General features: G+C 31.1%; 2 protein-coding genes across 2 annotated transcripts; one reads left to right on the top strand and one right to left on the bottom strand.

Annotated features, from left to right (window-relative positions):
- Positions 1-10850: 10850 nt before the first annotated feature.
- LOC102664760 (egg cell-secreted protein 1.1) lies at positions 10851-11267 on the bottom strand. The gene has a single exon (XM_006579201.3). It carries the CDS (start codon positions 11265-11267, stop codon positions 10851-10853), a length of 417 nt encoding a protein of 138 aa, XP_006579264.1.
- Positions 11268-16187: 4920 nt separating this feature from the next.
- LOC113001489 (uncharacterized) lies at positions 16188-19428 on the top strand. Its single transcript, XM_026128353.2, has 5 exons — positions 16188-16459; positions 16800-17003; positions 17289-17481; positions 17615-17696; positions 17784-19428. The coding sequence occupies exons 2-5, from the start codon at positions 16841-16843 to the stop codon at positions 17883-17885; spliced, it is 540 nt and encodes a 179-aa protein (XP_025984138.2). The 5' UTR covers positions 16188-16459; positions 16800-16840; the 3' UTR covers positions 17886-19428.
- The last annotated feature ends 1515 nt before the right edge of the window (positions 19429-20943 follow it).

Raw genomic sequence — 20943 nt, forward strand, 5'->3', positions numbered from 1 at the left:
TTTTCTTTTTTTGATCACGTTGAGTATGAACTTTTGTCTGCCTTTGCTTTCCGTGCTTTATCATCTGCTATATGTGAGGTTGGAAATTGTTTATACTTGGGAGTCTTGGACAACCTGACACATATGTTCTTCATTAAAAAAATGGCAGACTTATGTTGAGCTATCAATTATATATTACTGACAATATAAGAGTAATGCTCTAATAGACAAAAGGTTAAATTTCTCTAAAAAAATAGATGAAAAATTTAGAAACATTAATCTCATAAATCCTTATCAAATGCTAAGAATTCAATGTTGCATGTCTTAGTAATTCTTTTATAGCCTTATATCATTTGGATATGCATATGGAGGGCCATTGTAGCTTCACATCTTTAGGCATTTTGTTATTAAGATAAGGCAGATATAGTTAAATTTTATAATTTCTTATTGTAATTTTTGCAAGGTCTATCGAAATTTTGGTGATACCTATTGGTTGTTGCTTAGATATGCCTGTATGCAATTTTAGATTGAGCTGGACTTGAATTGGACCATTTCTCTATTGTAGCTTCCCTGTTGCTGTGCTATTTTATTATTGCAAGCTTATCACCTGCCCATCTTTGGTTGTTCCTTCAAATAACTTGCAAATTATGGTTCTAGAATTCTATAATTTTCTATAGGTTTCAGTCTGCTAGCTAGTTATTAGACTGTTGGATTCTGAATAGGGTTTATCCCAGATTTATTGTATTTTTTGTTTCTAGGTAATGTCCAGTCATGCTTCTTTAAAATCTAATTATTTGAAACCACAAAATTTAGAGCCTGCACTTTTTAATGTGTTTATGAAATTCTTCGTTTTTAGCTATTCCTTATCCTTGCAATCTCTTATTTCACATGGTAGTACAATTCAAATTAACTTCAGATTTTGGGTTTATTTTGATGTTTGCTCTCGAAGCAGTCTGGAATTTTCGGTCCTTGTAGACGGGTTCGGTTAATCCTTTCTTATGGTTTTGTTTGTACTTTGTAGGAAGCACTCAAGACTAGTGTGGAAGCTTCAGTCGTTCCCACATTTGAGATGTCTTGCAAGGCTTTGTTTGACCAAATTGATATCAAATTTCAAAATGGACTTGTGAAGCACACAATTGTTATTCAATAGCAGTTTGATTCTACTCATTCTCTACTAGCCATGACTTTAAGGGTATGTGTAGGATGCATTTTGAAAGCAGCTAATATGACTTTTACCTTTGATGTTGTTTTTCCTGCCATCATAGGTTTTTTAGCCTTACTTATGGACTCTATTTTTTATGTTTCCTTTGTTAGCAAATATATTGTTACACCTTGGTTTTAAGTTATGTGGCACAGTCAGATGCAACCTAAATAGTTTTTGTGATATATGGTTCAATAATTTGTTCCTTCTGAGAAATGTATAGTTCATTTCTATTTTTTTGTCTGATTGTTGGGAACAAGAAGCTAATTTATTATGAATCAAGAGTCTTGATTCATGACTTTCATATGGTGGGCCATCCTCATTACCATGTGCCAAATATATTAGTGGCCTTTCCTCTCTTTATGTCTGATTTGTCATGTTTGAAAACTCAATATGTAGTGTTATGGTTTCACAGGATACAATTAATTCAGCATCATCAATCACTCAAACTTTGAGTGGACAATTGACTGATGGCCAACGTAAACTATTAGCAATTGCAACTAATTCCAAAGTAGCTACAGATCCCTTTGTAGCATAAATCAACAATGGCTTGCAGGAGATGGTATGTTTGTTTGTCATTTCCTTTTATCTTCCTATTTTGATGAGTGTGCTTGATATTTCATACTGGGAGATGACTTACACTTTGACAGACTGAGGATCCTACCAAAGAACTATCAAGGTTGATAAGCGAGGGCAAATTTGAGGAAGCATTTACAGGAGCCCTTCATAGAAGTGACATTTCAATAGTTTCTTGGTTATGTTCTCAGGTATGATAATCATTCATCTGTTGGCTTGAGGCACTACTAAGAATTACATTTTGTTTGAAATGGTGCTTAGAAAGAACTAGTCAAAATGAAACGAAGCAAAAGGGGAGCTTCTTTTTTCTAGATTCAGCTGTAGATAGTGGATAACTTCTTTTGTATATTCCAAGCAAATATTAAGTGATTCTGGGGAAATGTTATTAACCTGTAGATTTTGAGTTTTCCTTTGAGTTTTTCCTATGGCAAAATTGTAAATTTCTGGGGGTCCTCCATGAAAATAGTAAGCAGAGTTTAAAAGGGGAGCTTCTTTTTTATGCTTCTTTTTTTACTTACTCTTTCGTTCTACTTGACTGCTCTCAACTTTACATGTTTTAAATCTTCAACCCAGCCTCTTAATGTAAGTTACATACATGGAACTCTTATGCCACCTGATGGACCTGAATCTTGGCCTAAGAACAACAGTAGGCACCAATGGCTGGTCTTTTACAGAATCAATGGAATGTCACCAGAAGGAAGTGGTTTAGTAGATAGGAGAGGAGAAAAATGGTGGGACCTTCCCTGTAAGCCTCACAAGGTACTGATCAAATTGAATTGTAAGATTATTTTAAGGGTAAAATGTGTTTTAGATAGGTCCCTCAAATTTGTTAAAATTTGTCTTAATTTCTATACTTAATGATGAGTTTGGTTCTCGTATTTTTTATAATTAGTGAGTTAGGTCCCTCTTTTTTGTAATTGGTAATTTTCATCTCTCATCTAGTATTCTAAGTTTCATAAAAAAAGGAATGAAATTCACCTATTATGAAAAAATACAAGACCAAAATTATCATTTATAAAATATAGGAAATAAAACAACTGAAAATTGAGGACGTAAAACACATTTTATCCCTTTTTTAAAAAAAACAAAAAATAGGTGCTTCAAACAACCACTGACACCAACTTCCCTACAAAAAATGCCTCAGGGACCTCATGGGACAACACACTCCCAGGACCTTGTGATAGCCCAATTGTGAGCTTTCAAAGACCTTCTTCTATTTACATCTTCAATTTGTATAATTGCATTGTGATTGAGCATAATTCTACATGATGCAGGCCATAAGGTTTTTTCATGAGTTCCAACTTGATTGTGCAAGGACTTAGGATAAAGAACAGTCCTCGGTTCTATTTCAAATTTGATGGCTACAAAAATGTCCATATAGAATCGATCTACATAACAGCTCCAAAACTAAGCCCCAACACTGATGGAATTCACATAGAAAATACCAATGACGTGAAAATATACAGTTCTATTATTTCTAATGGTAGGCAGAAGAAACTCTTATAACTCTCCACACCTATTTCATCAAAAGCAATTATTAATGTTTGTTTTGCTGAGTTATTTATCTTTTGTAGGTTGCAATGATGTCGATATTAAGAACATTACATGTGGACCTGGTCATGGAATTAGGTAACCTATTATTATTTGCTTTCAAGAAAAGCTTTATTCTCCTCATCTATTGCATCAAAAGGTATAATGTTTTTATGTTATTTTACATTATTTATTGAGTAAATTATCAATTTGATCGTTGAAATACTACTCTCTCCTAAATGATCAATAAATCAAGAAAAACTAAGTAGTCTTTAAAGGGTTAGAAATCCTGTCAAGTAATCTCTTAACTATTGAAAGATTTTTCAAATTAATCCTTAAACTTTATTGAAATGCATCAACTTAAGAACTAATTAAACTGATTAATATCCTATACTTCAAGGATTGCTTAAACAATTTTATTACTTTAGGGACAATTGAGGTAAGGATAATAGTTTGCAAACAAAATTGGTGGTTTATTCAATTTCTAAGTTTTTTTTTTCCTAATTACACGCGATAGGAAATAAGGATACACAATGTAATTGTTTTTTAAATAATTAAGGGACTTAGTATAATGTATAAGGAGTATAGTGAAATGTATTTCAAACAATTATGAGAGTTAGCAGAGACAAAAAGAAAGTATATATTGTGTGTAATCTGAAGAAAAAAAAATCTAGATATGTGAATGTAGTTTGCTCAAATTTAGCCAAACATTTGAAATGGGCTAGTGAAATGAATCAATTAATTTTTTAATATTTTAATGTGCAATGTTATAATAGAATTTTTTATGGAGAAATTCTAGAGTTTCATATATGTTTATATCGTAAAGAATATCAAGCTTAACGTGATGTGTTGTTGTGTAGGATGACGTTGCTATTAGGACCTCCAGGATCGAGCAAAACTACCTTACTTTTGGCTCTTGCGGGAAAGCAACCTCAAGGTAGTACAAATTCTATGCATGATTAATATTCTCTACAGTCCTAAAGAACTAATGGTTAACATTAATTTAATTATGACTAATAAATAGTGGATGCACTTATTAGGTAAAGGATTTTTACATTGTTATTAAGTTACAAACTGTCATATTCAGTAAGTTAGTTGATGTTTACAATAACTACTTAAAAATTCATAATTGATTGACAATGTAAATTTTGGAGTTCATGGAAATTAAACTCTATAATTAGTTTACAGCTGCCTGTATCTAAAAAAATTAAAGTTGAATGGACTCATATTATCTGTAGTTTGTATATATCAGTCTTCTATAAGGTAACACGTCATTAGTTATAAGTCCCTAATAAATTTTGTTAATGAAGCACATTCTAAGACGGTTCTTATGTAAGAACCGTCATAGAAGAGGCACATATGTAAGAACCGTCTTAGTAAAAGTGCATTCTAAGATGTTCTTATGTAATAACCGTCTTAGAAAAAGGCACATTCTAAGTCTTAGAAGAGATATTTTTTAAAATGATTTTTTCCATAACCGTCGTAGTAGGTGAATTACTTTTAACGTTGTTGGAACCATCATTAAAAAACCATTTTCTAGTAGTGAAAGGTCCAAACTCCAAATTAATTGAGTACACAACAATCCTAATAACTAACAAAGATTAAAAAAAAGCATTTTTTATTCTTCAATCATCATCAAGTGTAAAGGTTGAGGAAACTGAATGAGTAACATCCAATGCGGCTAGTGAGGGAACAAGTTTTGAAACATAAAAGAAAACATTTTAGTTGTCATTCATATTATATAATAAGTACATAAAACTACTGTAAGGAAAAAAAAATCTTGTTACCTTCTTCAATTCTCTCAAACTCCAAAAATTCCTCATTTTCATTTGAAGGTAGTGGTGATGGTGTTCTTTTGATCCAATCTTGTGTACAAAAAAGTGCTTCTATCATTTGAGGTGTAAGAGAACAACAATACAGATCAAGAACTCTTCCTCTAGTAAAGGCAAACTCAAAGGCCACAGTAGAGACAGGTATAACAAGCACATCTCTTGGCATGCTTGCAAGAGTTGGGAATCAGCCCGAGTTTAGCTTCCACCAATTCAAAACATCCAAATCCAACAAACTATTTCTAGCATCTTCTATGTATATATCTAATTCAGATGTACTAGATCTAGTTGATTGAAAATGTCGACTATAGCCTTAAGGGTCATTCTCGACCCTTTCATTAGGTTGAGCTCAAACTCATCACCGCCACTACTATACTCTTCAAAAAGTGATCTCAAGCTAGATTCCACTTTATCCCTCAACTTACAAGTCAATTATTCCCCTTCACCATCAAAACTTTCAACAATAATCCAAATCGTGAATTTTAATTTGTAACTCGGGTGCAACACAAGAGAGATCATAAATAGCATGTTTATACGATCAGGATTTCCCTAATAATTATTATATTTTTCCTTTATGCGTACGATCATCATTCTCACACTCATATTCACACCCACACCCCTAGAAGTAGACATTTCCCTGATTTTCATTCCAACCCCAAAGGCCTCAAACATATACATAGTGTTAAGGGCCAACTTAAGGCCCAAGCAGCCCAAGCAAGGGCTTTAGGCCCCCAAAAAAAGGCCCCAAAATTTTTTTAGTACTAATATACCTCAAAAAAAAAATTATCATAAAATTATATTTAAAAATAAATTTTAATTAAAATATTATAAGTAACTGTTAATCTTTTTATTGGTACCGTAAGTAACAATTAATGAGCAACAACTCTTCACCAATATCATAGCTTCGTTTAGAAAAAAAGATTTAATAGGTAATAGCTAAAGAAACCCAATAATTGATAACTTTGCATCACAAAAAGTTTGAAAAATTAATTTAAAATAAAACAATGATAATTTTAATAAACTATTTTATGAGTAAATAAAAGGCCTCATTCTTAAATTTGCTTTAGGCCTCTCAAGTCCTTGAGCCGCCCCAGATAGTGTTTGTCACATAAGATGCACTAGAAATGCGTAAAGTAGCATCATGGAAAATCTCCAAGAATGACAGGATTGAACGCACAAATTCCCAATCACTATATGTAGAAGCCATGCCCATGAATTTTTTGTCTCTTCATTCGAACTCCTTAAATGCCTTCTAATGCTTTAAAGCTGCTTCCAACATCAAGTAAGTAGAATTCCATCTAGTTTCTATGTCTAAGCGAACAAGGCCTTTATCAATGTTTACATGCACAACACATTCCTTGAATTTAGACAATGTAGAAGGGGAGGATTTTACATACTTGACAGCAACACAAACCCTACAAATAGCCGTAATATCCTCTTTGAAACCTTCTTGCAGTAATAATATGTGCACAACAACACATGCTATACTAGGCTCTTAGTGAAAGCTTCAAATCATAGAAATCCTTTTCTAGTATGTAAATTATGTTCTTAGCCAGTAGCTTTAGCCATCTGGTTGCATGATTCCAAATGTGATACAAATTATGGGAAAAAATGAGATAAAGAATAAAAGACAGAGAAACGCAAAGTAGTATAAGTAGCAACCAACAAGTAAGAAGCACACCATATAGAAATGATTAGAACATATTTGAGGAGAGAAATGAACCCATGTTTTACATACATCATGAATCTACAAAGTCAACTGATCCGAGAAATGAAATAAGGATGTAGGAATTAACCTAAGGGTTCCCTATAGTGCTGGAGAAGTTGATACATTGAGAGACTAAGAGACAGTCGAGGAGCAAGAACGAGATATGAGACGATGGTGGGTGAAGTTGAGAGAGAAACTAAGAGATGAGAGTGAACTGAAGTGAAGAGTGAGAGTCGACCGGGTCAAAACAATAAAAATAGGTTAGAGCATTGACCTATTTTTTGGAAAAGAGAGTCGGGTCGAACCTGAATTGGTTTAAAATAATCCAATTTGGTTTTTTTTTTATTAAAATTGGTTTGAGGAAACCAGTTCGATTACAATTTGGGTCGTACCAAACCGGATTTTTTTCATAGTCCTAATTATAACAGTGTTCATTCTTCCCATCACTGAGAAAAAGTGTGTTGAGAGAATATTTGGGCATCATAGATCAAGTGGAATATTTTTTTGGTGGACATAGATCAAGTGGAATTGTATTATATATGACAACCAGGATTATTATAAGAGATATTTAAATTTTAAAAATCAAATAATTTAAAAATAAATAGTCATCCATTTTATTTTAGAAAAAATTTAAAAACATTTTGAAATTAATATTAGAAAACCAAGTTAGTTTAAGAGTCATATGCACAAGCTTAAGATGTTGAACATTAAATCCTACTATATCCTTTTTTATATCCTACCACATCCTTATGCACTGATCTTTGTGGCAGTTATTATAAAGTTATTGTATGAAAAACGAGTTAAGTAATTCATAATTCAGCAAAAAAAAAAAGTTAAACAATTCATATATTTAATTTACCCCTTACAAATGATACCAAATAACAATTTTTATGAGAAAAAGAGAATTAAATTATCCAAAAAAATGCTTAAATATATTATAAATGTCTTAATTTAATCCTTTTATTTTTTACGGAATAACTACGAAATAAATATATACAATGATGTTTATTTGATTTTTAAGTATTTCAGGTGCTATGGATTTTTTTATGAGTATGCTATGGATTTTGTTCAATGATTATATTTATGACGCTTTAGTATTTGGAAGATGTAGCGAAATTATTGGAATAATATACAGATTGTGAAATGAACATTTATATATATGAGGATGTTATGATTTATGTTTATGTAGTGTTATCAGAACGAGCCAAATTCAATCAAACTCATCAAATTATCTGACTAATTGAATTGCATAAATTGGTATATATATTAATAATATAAATTTATACAGAAGATGTCATCTATATTTATAATAAAGAAAATATTTATATGATCATATTTTATTGGACAATATTATCCTTAAACCATTTAAACTTTCAATTTTTTTAATCTACATTAATTTCCCACTACTTCTAAATTATTGTTAATTTTTTATCCTATCATTTTTCATCAACTAAATTTAACTTTTACATTTTTATTTAAAAAATTTAGAGAAACACGGCATACCTCTCTTCCCCCTAGTATGTATAATAGATTTGTAATATATTAGATGTTTACATTGGTGTGGTGTTAATTTATTCTAGGAAAAAGTTTGATAAACACCCCATATGCTGCATATACCTAGAAAGACAAAAATAAAAATAAAAAAATAGAGTGAAAAATATAGTTATAGTAGAGTTCATGATGTGATAGGGAAAGAGAGATAAAGATAAATGAGAAGTGTTGGTGAGGTACTTTAGATGAAGAATTGTTCTCGTATCTTTATTCTTTATTTTATACAATATTTTTTTTTAATCATTGTTAGAGTATAAGTATGAGGTGAAGTCTCACATTGGATATAAATGAGAAAGTTATGCACCATATAAGTGAGGAAAATACTCATAAATCTGAGTCTTAAAGTTTTGGGTTAAAGTGTAGTGTCAAGTTCATTTATGTGATTGCTTATGATCCATTGGTTTAAATCTCATCCGTATTCACCCCTCTCAGATTCTCAACAATTGGTATCAAGGTTCAAACAAGTAAGATGACAACGGTAAATCCATAGATATGAGGATCCCTTGTATAGAAAGTCTTCATGGCGAATGAGTGCCAATACAAGGAACTAGAGCATGTTGATGGCAATATGGCTAAACAAGAGAGGGTATCACAATTGAGTTGAAGTCTCACATCAGATAAGAATGAGAAGGTTGAATACCATATAAATGAGGAGAAGACCCATAAATCTAGTGTGGTGTCAAGTTCACTTTATGTGATGGCTCATGCATGGTCTATTGATAAAAATCTCCCATGTACTTATCTCCTCCTATTTCCCAACAATCATGATATTGGTAGTGCACACAAGATGTGTGTATTCTCCTTCAAAATTTGCACATACCTAACACACCATTTGTAGAGATATTCTTGTATATGCACATACCTAACACATCACTCTTACAACCAATCAAAATTTGACAAGTGGTAAAATATAAAGAAAAAACATTATTCATTTATTAGTTATAATTTGATTCCTTCTAATTAGGAAATAGTATAATTAGTTTTCTTTAGTTTGACCTTATAACGATATGTTAAATAATAAAAATATTCAATTTCTTGTATTATCTTTTATGATATAATTAATTTTTGACATATTCTGATTTTTTTGGTACATACGTAACAAACAAACTAAACTAGCAATTTTATTTATATATTTTCTATGTATTTTTAATAGATTATTAAAATATATTTTACGTATTTTTTAAAATATAAGATTAAATCTTTATAAAAGAAAACTAATTATATGATTTCCTTACTTAGAAGGAAACATTAAAACTAATAAATGAATATAATTTTTTCTTTATATTTTACCACTTGTCAATTATTTATTGGTTGTCTAAAAAGGAAGTGTTAGGAATGTCCTGCACAACAATATCTCCCATTTGTATCTGCCAACAATCGTTGGTGCAATATTGGGTATCTGAAGAAAGGAACATATTATGTGCAATCTGAACCCAAAGAATCAAAACACGATCAAACTATCATTAAAATATATATCCACGATTATGTGCAAGTGAACTATATACAATTGTACATGAACAATCATATTATGGGCAAGTGAACAAATGCATACAATCAACAAAGTAAATTTCAACGAGGAACAAGAATCAAACCTCCCAACTTCACAAATTTCAATTAAATTTGATCTCTTTTCTCCAGTAACGATACTCTTTTATACAGCCTTACCCTTTATCTCGTAAAAGCAGACCATCATCCTCACTTGCATGTTTTTATTTTAGGTTTCAATAATTTTTTAATCCTCACAATTTAATATTTTTTTATTTTCATTTTGTAAAAAAATATATTTTAATCCTTACAAATTATTTATTTTATTTTTCATCTTTAAAATAATTTAGATAGCGCTTTAAATACTAAAAAAAGTGTTACCTAAACTGTTTTAAGAACAAAAAAATAAAACAAATACAATTTGTAATAACTAAAACAAAAATAAAATAAAATTACAAGGATAAAAAACAAAAAAAAAATTATATTACAAGAACTAAAAAATATTTAAACCTTCATTTTATCATAAACTCCATATTTTTGATAATCAATCTCAATCTCGTCGACGAAAAAATTCCCACTGATAAAAACATCTACTCCTCAAAACCCACCTTCCCCCCCCCCCCCCCCCCCCCCCCCAAAAAAAAAAAAAAAAAAACTCCTCAAACCCCATTTCTTAATCATGCCATGCGTATAATTTATCTTTCATTTTTAAATTTTTTTTTTATTACGTTCTTTAAAAGAAGTCACGATGAAATTGAGTGCTGAATCTGACCTAAGGTTCTCTTTTTGAAGATCAATTGTCTTTCCATTTCCTTGCTACACATTGTACATTCATCATAAAACTTGAACCATATATATAGTAAAACTTGATCCAGATTAAGAGTTCAGTACATACATGTCAACTGCTTAAATAAACATTGAAAATAGAGACAAAACAGAAAAACTCTTATTAGTTATTGAAAACCATGCACCAAGGCCAAAGTTAGTTCCTTTATGGATCAATATATTTTGGGTTATCAATAGATTGCGGTGGTGGAGGAGGAGGTGAATGAACAACATCCTCATCACAATAATCCTCCAAAACATCAGTCTCTTCATTGGTGAATCCTAGAGAGGCAACAATGTTGGGCCAGCAATCATGTCCAATCACCCTAATTGCTTGGCAGCATCCATGTCCAAGGTAAGTCTCACCATTGAGAAAAAATGTTACAATTTCTCCACTGCATGCTTGGAGCTGCCACAGTGAATCCCAACAGTAGGAGGATTCACCCTCCGTCTTCAACCGAACCGCAAGGCTTGAAGAAGAGGGGCTAGAGAATGGCCTTGACTCAACCATAGATGCTGATGAGATCAATGCAGTTATAGTCAACAAAGTAGAAAGAATAAAAGGGTTGAGAGTGTAAGCCATTTTTTTTGTCTTAGAAGAAAAGATGAGTGTATGTGTTGTGGTGGATGGTTATGATGAAAGCAATCATGGTAGGGGTTTATATAGAATAGAGTAGCGGGAGAGTTTAGTAACTGTTGGTATAAGGGGAGATGAAGAGTATGAAAACCATTAACTCAATTTGTAGTAGTTAACATAAGGGAAGTGCATAATTAAGACAGGAAGAGGATGTTCATCTTCTGTGTATTGATTGAGATCAAGATTTTATTAGATTTAAGTGCTAATTGGTTCAGCAAGTGTCCCTCTGTTTCTCCTTCAGAAGCATCTTCGATCAATGGGACAACCTTTCAACCCACATTTTATCTTCTTTTTTTTTTAACTACACTTAATTTTGTTTTACTATCAAAATATTAGTTTGAGAGTAAAAATTAAGTTTTATTCATAAGAAGTCATTCCTGTCAAAAACAAAATTCATAAGAAGTCGTTCCTCATATAAACAACTCCAACTAGGAAAAACAACTATTCTTTACTTAAATAACCCACTTAAACAACTCCATCAATTTGACGGACATTAATCAAAATTATACAAATATAAAACAAAGAGTTTGCATATTAGAGAACACAGCCAGCGAACATACATAATATAAAATTTGTTATATGCCATTGAAATTAGATACTATATTATACATTAGGAGCTTCAACTTTTATATATATATATATATAATCTATATTTATGTGTTTATATATTTTATAAAAAAAATTCCACTTCATATGTGGTTTTCTAATCAATTTATTCATTTAGTTATGTTTTTGGTGGATAAACTTTTTAGGAATTCACTTTTAGTCCCTAAACAATTTTTAACACTTTCAATCCTTATATTTTTTTTCTCTATTAACCATATTATTCTCTATTGTGAAATCTTAGAAAAATCTTTAAATTAATCAGTGCAATTGAAAAAAACTATTATTTTTAATTTTATAATAATTACATTATTAATTATACTAAAGATAATTTCCATTTAATTAATTAATTAATAGTATAAAAACTATTACACCGAGAGTCATACCTTTTAAATGTGTATAATATCACCCATTTTTTAAACTCTTACAACTCTATTTCCATATTAAATTCACTATAAATTTGGAAAACTAAAATTTCATTCATATTAAGATTTTTTTCACAAATATTTAAATAATATCACTTTATTTTTTATTCTCATAGATTAAGAGAATAGTGAAAGTTTTTCTACATTTACTAGATCACAAATATCTTATTTCAACTTTATTTTGAACTTAAAAGTTTATGCGGGAAATGATGTAATCCAGATTTAGAAGCATGAACGATGTAAGAATAAAATGACATTTTATAACTATTTTTTATTTTTATCATTTCCTTTTAAAATAAAATAAAGTAAAAATTAAGTTTAATTATACTAATAAAAAAATATCAATATCTCAAACCATTCAAATCCAAGCCTATTTCAGCAGCCAAACAAGAACCCTGATACAAAAAGGTTCTTGTTTTGCCAAATCAACAATCATTGCTAAATTACATTTATACAAAACAATGGCCCGCAAATAATTGGTAGGAGGCTGTTGCTTCCTGCATTCAATCCATAAACAACGAGAGGTTACAAATGGATCGATGATCCAAACTGTCACTACACTGCCAAAATTATCTATATTAGGCTAAGGGCCTCTTCTAGGTATACATGTTGACTACTACTTGCTTTTCAAGTAGACAACAATTTGCTCAAAAGAATTTCTACAAAGAACCTAATTGGGTAGGCTGTGCAATCAAACAATGGACACTATTATGTAAGTACGTGGCTGCAAAATGTTACTTTTACATTTTACAAAAAAACTCGGTTGAAATGACGATGGAAATTCTCTGTAGCTGTTTGCAATCCCTTCCACACGGCATCTCCTCTTTCTTAGCTGTCTGCTAAAGAATAGGCACAGCCAGGAACCTCAACTAAAAGCTCATCTTCAAGCATACTCCCTTCTTCCTCGAGAACCTTATGGTCCTGAATTTGATGCATGTAGTGATGTGAATAAAAGCTCATAACACTCATCAACTTTGGATCTCTAACATCAAGGGTTATCTTGCTAATGGTTTTACCTGTGTGTGTAAATAACACAATTTTGGCCAGCAAGGTGGAGAAGAAACCATACTTAAAAACTAGCTCAAATTACTTCCTAAGCATGCAAAAGTAATCACAGCAACCTATGAAATTAATAAGGAAGCAGGTGCTGTATAGTACCATATTAATTCCTTGACTATAAAGGATGGAGAGCAATATTTTGGAAGTTACTTTCTAATGCACCCAATATGGAAATGGCACATAAGATAAACATGGTGCCAATACAGCATAATCCTGGAAAATAAACTCAATACAGATTGGCTACGAGTGAGTAGCCAAAATTAGAACACATCGCAAAAACTAATCTAAAGTTTATTATCTTGACAATATTAAGAATTGAAGAATACCCGGCCAACAAATATAATAATTTAATATTATTATATTTAACGCATGCAGATGAGTCTTACTATATGAAAATTCCAACCGACAAAATGCACCTAAATGAAAAGCAACAAGCCACTTATCCCAGCATGGCAATTTCTAGCTGAACCTATACTTATCAACTAAGGGCACTTTTGGTTTATGGATTTTTTTTTTGTTTTTATTCTGTTTTCACTAATAATTACAAAAAATGGTATCTTGTTTTTACTTTGCTGATTTTACCATTTTCTATAAAATATTTAAAACAGGAAACAAAATGAAAACAATTTATCATATTTTTATAATTAATAAAAATAGGAAATTAATACAAAACATTTTACAAACCAAATGCACCCTAAAGATTTGAATGGCTACCATCAAACAATCCATTACGTTTGGTTAATAGTGTCAGGAGTGGTAGCAATTGTTTAGCATTTCATGTCAGACGGACATAATTGTTTATCATTCTCACTTTTATTATGTAAGCAAGAGCAGAGTGAGTTGTATTTGATTTGATTTGAAGTGCAGCAAAGTAGTTTTTTTTTTTTTAGTTTTGAAATTGAACTACTCACGTGCCAGCTCTAGTTCCTTCACGCTCTTTGTTGGGGGTGGAGACAACATACCAACACCTTTGTGTTAACATGGGATGTTTGATATGAGAAAAAAAAATTATATCTAGAATCATGATTCTCGAAAAAGTTAATTTGTAAGGGTAGCTTGTTTTATGGATTAAATTATACTCATGTAAAAGTGGAAATATTATTACTTTTAATATTATTTCCATTAACATGTTTGACAACTATTTAACATTTATTGAAATATTTTTAATTATATTTTCAATTAAAAAATAAAATAGAAGCAAGAGAAGAAAATAACTTCTATATTCATGGGAATATAGTATTTTACTATTTTCACATTTTTATGTAGGAATAGAAATAAAATAAATTATCTTGTGTTATATATATTTCTCCGAATAGATCGATCATGTCTAATAATAAATTTTTATAATTTGTATCAAATAGGAGTATAAATGGCTTGGGTTAATTAAGTTTAATATATTTTTTAATCCAACTCAATTAAGTTTCCAATTTAACTTAATGGGATTAAGTTTACATTTTATTTTTCTGCAACTCAACTTTAATTTAATTGAATTAGGTTGGATTGAACCATTAAATTGAATCCTTAAAAAATTGTCATCTCTTTAACTCTTAAAAATACCTTAAACTTAAAAAATAATAATAAATATTTTCAAAATTTTATTTTACAACTACTCTTGAAAATGGGGATAACTCATTCATAATAATAAATCATAAACCTATAAACGGTTTAAGTAACAAGTGAAATTTTGTTTAATAAAAGATATTATTAACTATTAAATAATATAAAGGAAATGATAAAGATGTAAACTAGAAAAGTACAAGCACTTTTTTAAAAGCAAGATATATATTCAAAGAGTGGTACTAATTAGTACGAAAATTATTAGTACAAATAGGATTGGCAAAACCGGTGAATTAATTCAGTTTTGACTTTTTTTTTAGGATGGGTTAAGATTTTCAATATGTCAATGCACTCTAACCCATTTTGTTTGTCTCGTCAAAAAATGAGTTGAGGGAAAAGCAAGACAGATCAATCTGTCAACCCATTTTTAGTTAAAAATAAATAAATTTAATATTTTTTTTGATATTTTATATGTATATTATTAATTTTTATATAATTTATTTTATCTAAATAAAGTATTATTCAAAATTTAAGATAATTCATTTAATTCTTTTAATAAGTATTTATTATTTATAAAATTAATTAAAATATATTTATTATATATATTTTTAATATTTTTGGCTTTTGGTGGACAACCCGTCAACCTGCTAACCTAAGCATAACCTAAGCATAAACAAGATGATCTTAAATTCTTAACCTGCTTTTGCTATGTGTAATGGGATGAGTCAATCCATTTTACACCGGGATGGAGTGACCCATTTTGTCACCACTAAATACAAATACTCACAAATTTCAAATTAATCCATCTCATTCTTACATAATAATTGAGGCAAGAAAGAGATAAAATATGTGTCCAATGAAATTATGCCATCTAAGATTCATGTGTATTCGTTTATCTATTTTTCCACTAAATATCATTTTCTATATCCAAAACTCACCAAATTTATCTAATGAAAAAAACTAAGGATTCTGTAAAAAACAAAAGCCGTGAACATATTAAAATTAGATAAAATATTAGAATAGATAATACAGAATCACTGTCTCAGCCAAGCAGTGAACGTGCGATTATACCCTTCCATTACAAGGGAAAAAGGAATAGCGGCAGAGTATGGTGAAGGTTCTGTTCTTATCATCCGCAATGTATAACTAAAAGACTAAAAAATTATGTACCAAATTTATTTTTTTTTTAGTTTATTGAGAATTGAGATAGAAAGCCAGAAAGCAAGGTTGCATCCAAAAGTGCTAACAAGTTGAGGATAATGGTTTATGTGCATGCGTGATGATGGTGTTGATCAGAGAAATGGAAATTAAAACTAAAGATCCTTTGCCTCCTCTAGAGATTTAGCTTGCTTGCCGGCATTTCCTGTTCAGCTTTATAAAGGTTGTGGACTACTCTCACTTCATCTTCATTCACATCACCACAATCAAACGTGGAAATTGAGGAAAAGTTTCAACACAGTTTCAAAGAATGGATTATAGGCTCAACCAAAGAAGGTACCTGCTTTCCTAGCAGTGAATTGTGATGCCATTGATATTCATTTGTCTTATTTGAGATTTTCTCTGTAATCATTTTTAGTCCATAGAAGTATGTTGAATTTGATCAGAAATGAATTTTCTACATTTCTATTCTTTACAGTTTTCAAAAACTCTTTTCTTTTTCTCTTTGATGAGGATTAGAAACAAATGTTTTATTTAATTTATAAATTTTAAGGACTAAAAATAAATAAATTTTGAATAAAGACTAATTTTTAAACAAAATTCTTATTTTCAAGTACTAAAAACGTATCCATCCATGCTTAATTTACAAATAAAAGATAATGTTATTTTGTTGTAGAGTGTCCTTTTCTGATCCAAATTCAAGACAACACATACCAGATGATGGAGCGTGTAACTGCAGTTGCAGCTGCTGCATTTTCCATTCATTCACTAGAAGAAGCAGGGTTACTTAATTTGCAGAAAATGAAAGAGAGTCCCAAATTTCCAAGGACCAAAACAGTGAGAGAAAAAGAGGGGAAAGTATCTAGGCAACCAAGTCATGGTAATTAGAAAATTTTCATACAACATATCTATGTTCAAGTTAATTAAGCAATGAGCCAATGACAAAACTTAGATACAATTCTTTCGGTATTATTATTCAATTAGAATTGAAGTTTTATTTCAATAATTTGCATAATAAAAGTTGCACTGTAAGTCAACATATGTTACTGAAATGAAATTCCAATTCTGATTGAAGAACAACACTGAGAACATTTAAGAAACTATATCTAAGTTTTGTCCCTAACTAATCCTTTGAAAACAATTGTGATGTTACATGTAATGGCAGGGGAGATTTCAACAAAAAGGTCATTAGGACAGGAACTCGCAATGACAACAGAAAGTGATTTTCCTTCTAAATGTCCAAGTGGTGTATCCCCAGCCGCAGGGTATCAAAATCACAAAGGGAATCAAATAATACAACACAAAAATGACAAGGCATCACTATGGGAAAAGGCCAAGATAGAGAGGATTCAAAAGAGGTAACATTCATTTATTAACCAATAGTAGCTTTTTATTTAATTTTGCTTAATTGTATTTTTGTCACTCTAACATGACCAATGTGCCATTTTGTGATGGATTTAGTTCATTCTTGTCAATGTGAGAAATATTCAGGTATGAGAAGACAAAGTCCAAAATCCTTGCTTGGGAGAGTGATAGAAAGATTCAAGCCAAAATACAAATGGACAGGAAGAAGGTTTGCATCTCAATTCATGGAGTTCTATTTTTTTTTATTTTTTGTAAATATTTATGAACATGATCTCATTGCTTGGTGGAACTACAGAGTGAATGGGAGCACAAAAGCAGGCCGTGTTCAGACATTTTGGGGCATAAGGCGAAAATGTTAAAGGAATTTTTTTTTTACAAGAATTTTAAAGAGACTTAGTATATTATATAAAATATCATTTTTTATATTAATCTTCTAGCTTTTTTAGCTGCAAAATCAGTATTATCTAAAGGTGGTTGTTCTATAACATTTTTCTCGTTGTTAGTATGATCTATCAGTGGTTGTTCTATCACATTTTCACCTATTGAACTTGCTTCTGTGTCATTTTTATGAATGATAACAAATTTATCAAGGGCACCACGTTAAGATTCAATTAGCTTTTCAACTTTTCATTTTTTCTTCAATTTTTCATAACCAGATTCATACTTTCTATTTGACATTTTCTTTTGTAAATAATCAAAATAAAAAATTAACTAAATATTAAATAAATCTAAATAAACTAAACTCTAAAATAAATAAAGAAAATGACGATCGATGAACAAAACGATAGAACCTGGAATTGGAAACAGACAGAGATTTTGTTGTTTAGATGTTGTGTCAGGCGCAAGGGTGCTACGTGATACGTGTTGTATTACTGCATACCCAGAGTCATGCCCGTGAAATGAATCGTTCCACCAATCCACCGGGATGGAGATGAAAGGCTCCATACGCGGGACGCCGGGATGTATGCGATTTATAGGAGTTCAGAATTCAAACGATGTCAAATCCAAAGAGGTTGAGCCGCGGAGACAAAGTTTGATCAATAGACAATAGGTTTCATTCAAGGGAAGGAGAATAATAGATTTTTTTTTATGAACAGAAGATGAGGAGATGAAAAAACGTGAAGAATGGAGTCTGGAGAGTGAGATACGTTAGTTAGGGAATTGGGATGGGTTAAAGGAAAGTTAATAGAAATTTACTTTTTTGGGATAATAAAAAAATTTTAGGGGCCTAAAATTTTTTTTTCTGGGCCTTAGGCTGATGCCTAATTTGTCTACTAATTTGCACTGCCTTGCACAAAAGGGCAATAGAAATCCAACATTACAAGAACAAGATAGCAAGGATAGATATGATAGCACAAGGGCAATAGCACAGTTGGAAGACCACAAAAGAAAACAAGAGTCCACAACCAAGGAAAAAGCAAAGAAAATTAGAAAAACAGGAAGGGTCCCTGTCAAATGTTTCTGCTTCAAATCTTTATAGGATCAAGACATGTAGCCAGTTCCTGGAAAACAAGACAGTAGGAAATTTCATGTTGAGTGTTACTAGGTGCACCCAACAATGTTTTTAAATGGCCAAAATGCCCTTAGCTTCTTTCTTCCTTAAAAATGTAACTTCTTTTTAGAAACGCAGTTTACTCCATTTTTGTTGGTTGTGCTTCTCTCGTTTTCTCTTTTTCGTGCAGCATTGTCTCTGGTTCGTGGGTTCGTTGGGAATGGTTAGGTGCAGTGAAGGTGAAGGTACCGACGTTGAGCGTTGCGGTGGTCGGCGGCGGCAAATGAGGTAAGCAGAAGGTGGTGCATTTTTCACGGACGTACGGATCACTTCCGGATCAAGTTGATCCGTAAGAGACTTATTTTTGGTATTTGCTATTTTTTGAATTTAGTTTCCTTTTTTTCTTTTAAATTAATAATTTTTTTGTATGGCCATTTTTTGTTTGATTTGGTTAGATGGACGAAGATGAGTGGATGTATGAAATAATGTCTGAACGAGCGGATATGGATTATGAAAATGCAGAAGCATGTGGTGCGAATGAACCACATGTTGATTGTTCGGATGCGTTCAACACTTCTCAGGTTATAATGTTGTAGACAAAGGATCAAGCTGAAAGTTTTGATGATGCCAAAGGATTACATGAATCATATGCTTCTCAAAGATTTACTCAAGACAAAGCAATTAGAGATATTCAAGATGGATGATCAAGACAGTCTATAGAGTCTTAGAAAGGGTATATTAAATAGGAAGGGAATTCTAATTGAAGTAGCAAAAGGTTTGGCCAAGAATTTTAAGTTAAAAAGTCTTTTTCAACAAATTTACTCTCTGGTAATCGATTACCAGAGGATGTAATCGATTACCAATGGCCAAAACTGATTTACAACAACTATTAAAATTTGAATTCAAAATTTGAACTGTGTAATCGATTACACATATATGGTAATCGATTACCAGCAGTTTCTGAACGTTTTAATTCAAATTTTAAAGCGTGTAATTGATTACACACATATTGTAATCGATTACCAGAGGAGTTTTTCAGAAAACATTCTCAACAGTCACATCCTTTTGTGTGGTTCTTGAATGGCTATCATAGGCCTATATATATGTGACTTGAGACACGATTTTAAAGAGAGTTTTCCAGAACAAAAAGGTCTTATCCTCTTAAAAAGAAAAATCGTTTTATCCTCTTACAAATTCCTTGGCCAAATTATTTGTGATTCAATAAGGAATTATTTAAGTGCTCAAATTGTTAAATCTATCTCTTTCAAGAAAGATTTCTTCTTCTCTTCTTCTTCATTCTGAAAAGGGATTAAGAGACCGAGGGTCTCTTGTTGAGAAAGAATTCTAAACACAAAGGAAGGGTTGTCCTTGTGTGTTTAGAACTTGTAAAAGGAATTTACAAGATAGTGGAACTCTCAAGCGGGTTGCTTGGGGACTGGACGTAGGCACAAGGGTGTGGCCGAACCAGTATAAATCTGAGTTTGCATTTTCTCTTCCCTTAAACTCCTTTATTTGTTATTGTTTTATATTTATATTCAAATTGTTCTATTTGAATCAATATTTAATTCATTATTAAGGGAATTTATAACTGGAATAGAAAGATAACTAGAATTTTTAATTGGGGAAATAAGTTGTGATATCTTAATTCAACCCCCCCTTCTTAAGATATCTAAGGCCACTTGTCCAACAAGTGGTATCAGAGCTTCATTCTTGTATAAAGTTTAGAAGCTTCAAGAATTATGGCCTCATCAAACTACTTGTTTCCCGAGGGAAATTCTATAAATAGACCTCCCATCTTTAATGGAGTGGGTTACCACTACTAGAAAACCCGCATGCAAATCTTTATAGAGGCAATAAATTTAAATATTTGGGAAGCCATAGAACAAGGACCTTATGTTCCCTCTATAATAGCCGGAAGTGCAACAATAGAAAAACCTAGAGCAGATTGGATTGAGGAAGAAAG

Source organism: Glycine max, chromosome 4 (genome assembly GCF_000004515.6).
Source record: "Glycine max cultivar Williams 82 chromosome 4, Glycine_max_v4.0, whole genome shotgun sequence".
Lineage (NCBI taxonomy): Eukaryota > Viridiplantae > Streptophyta > Magnoliopsida > Fabales > Fabaceae > Glycine > Glycine max.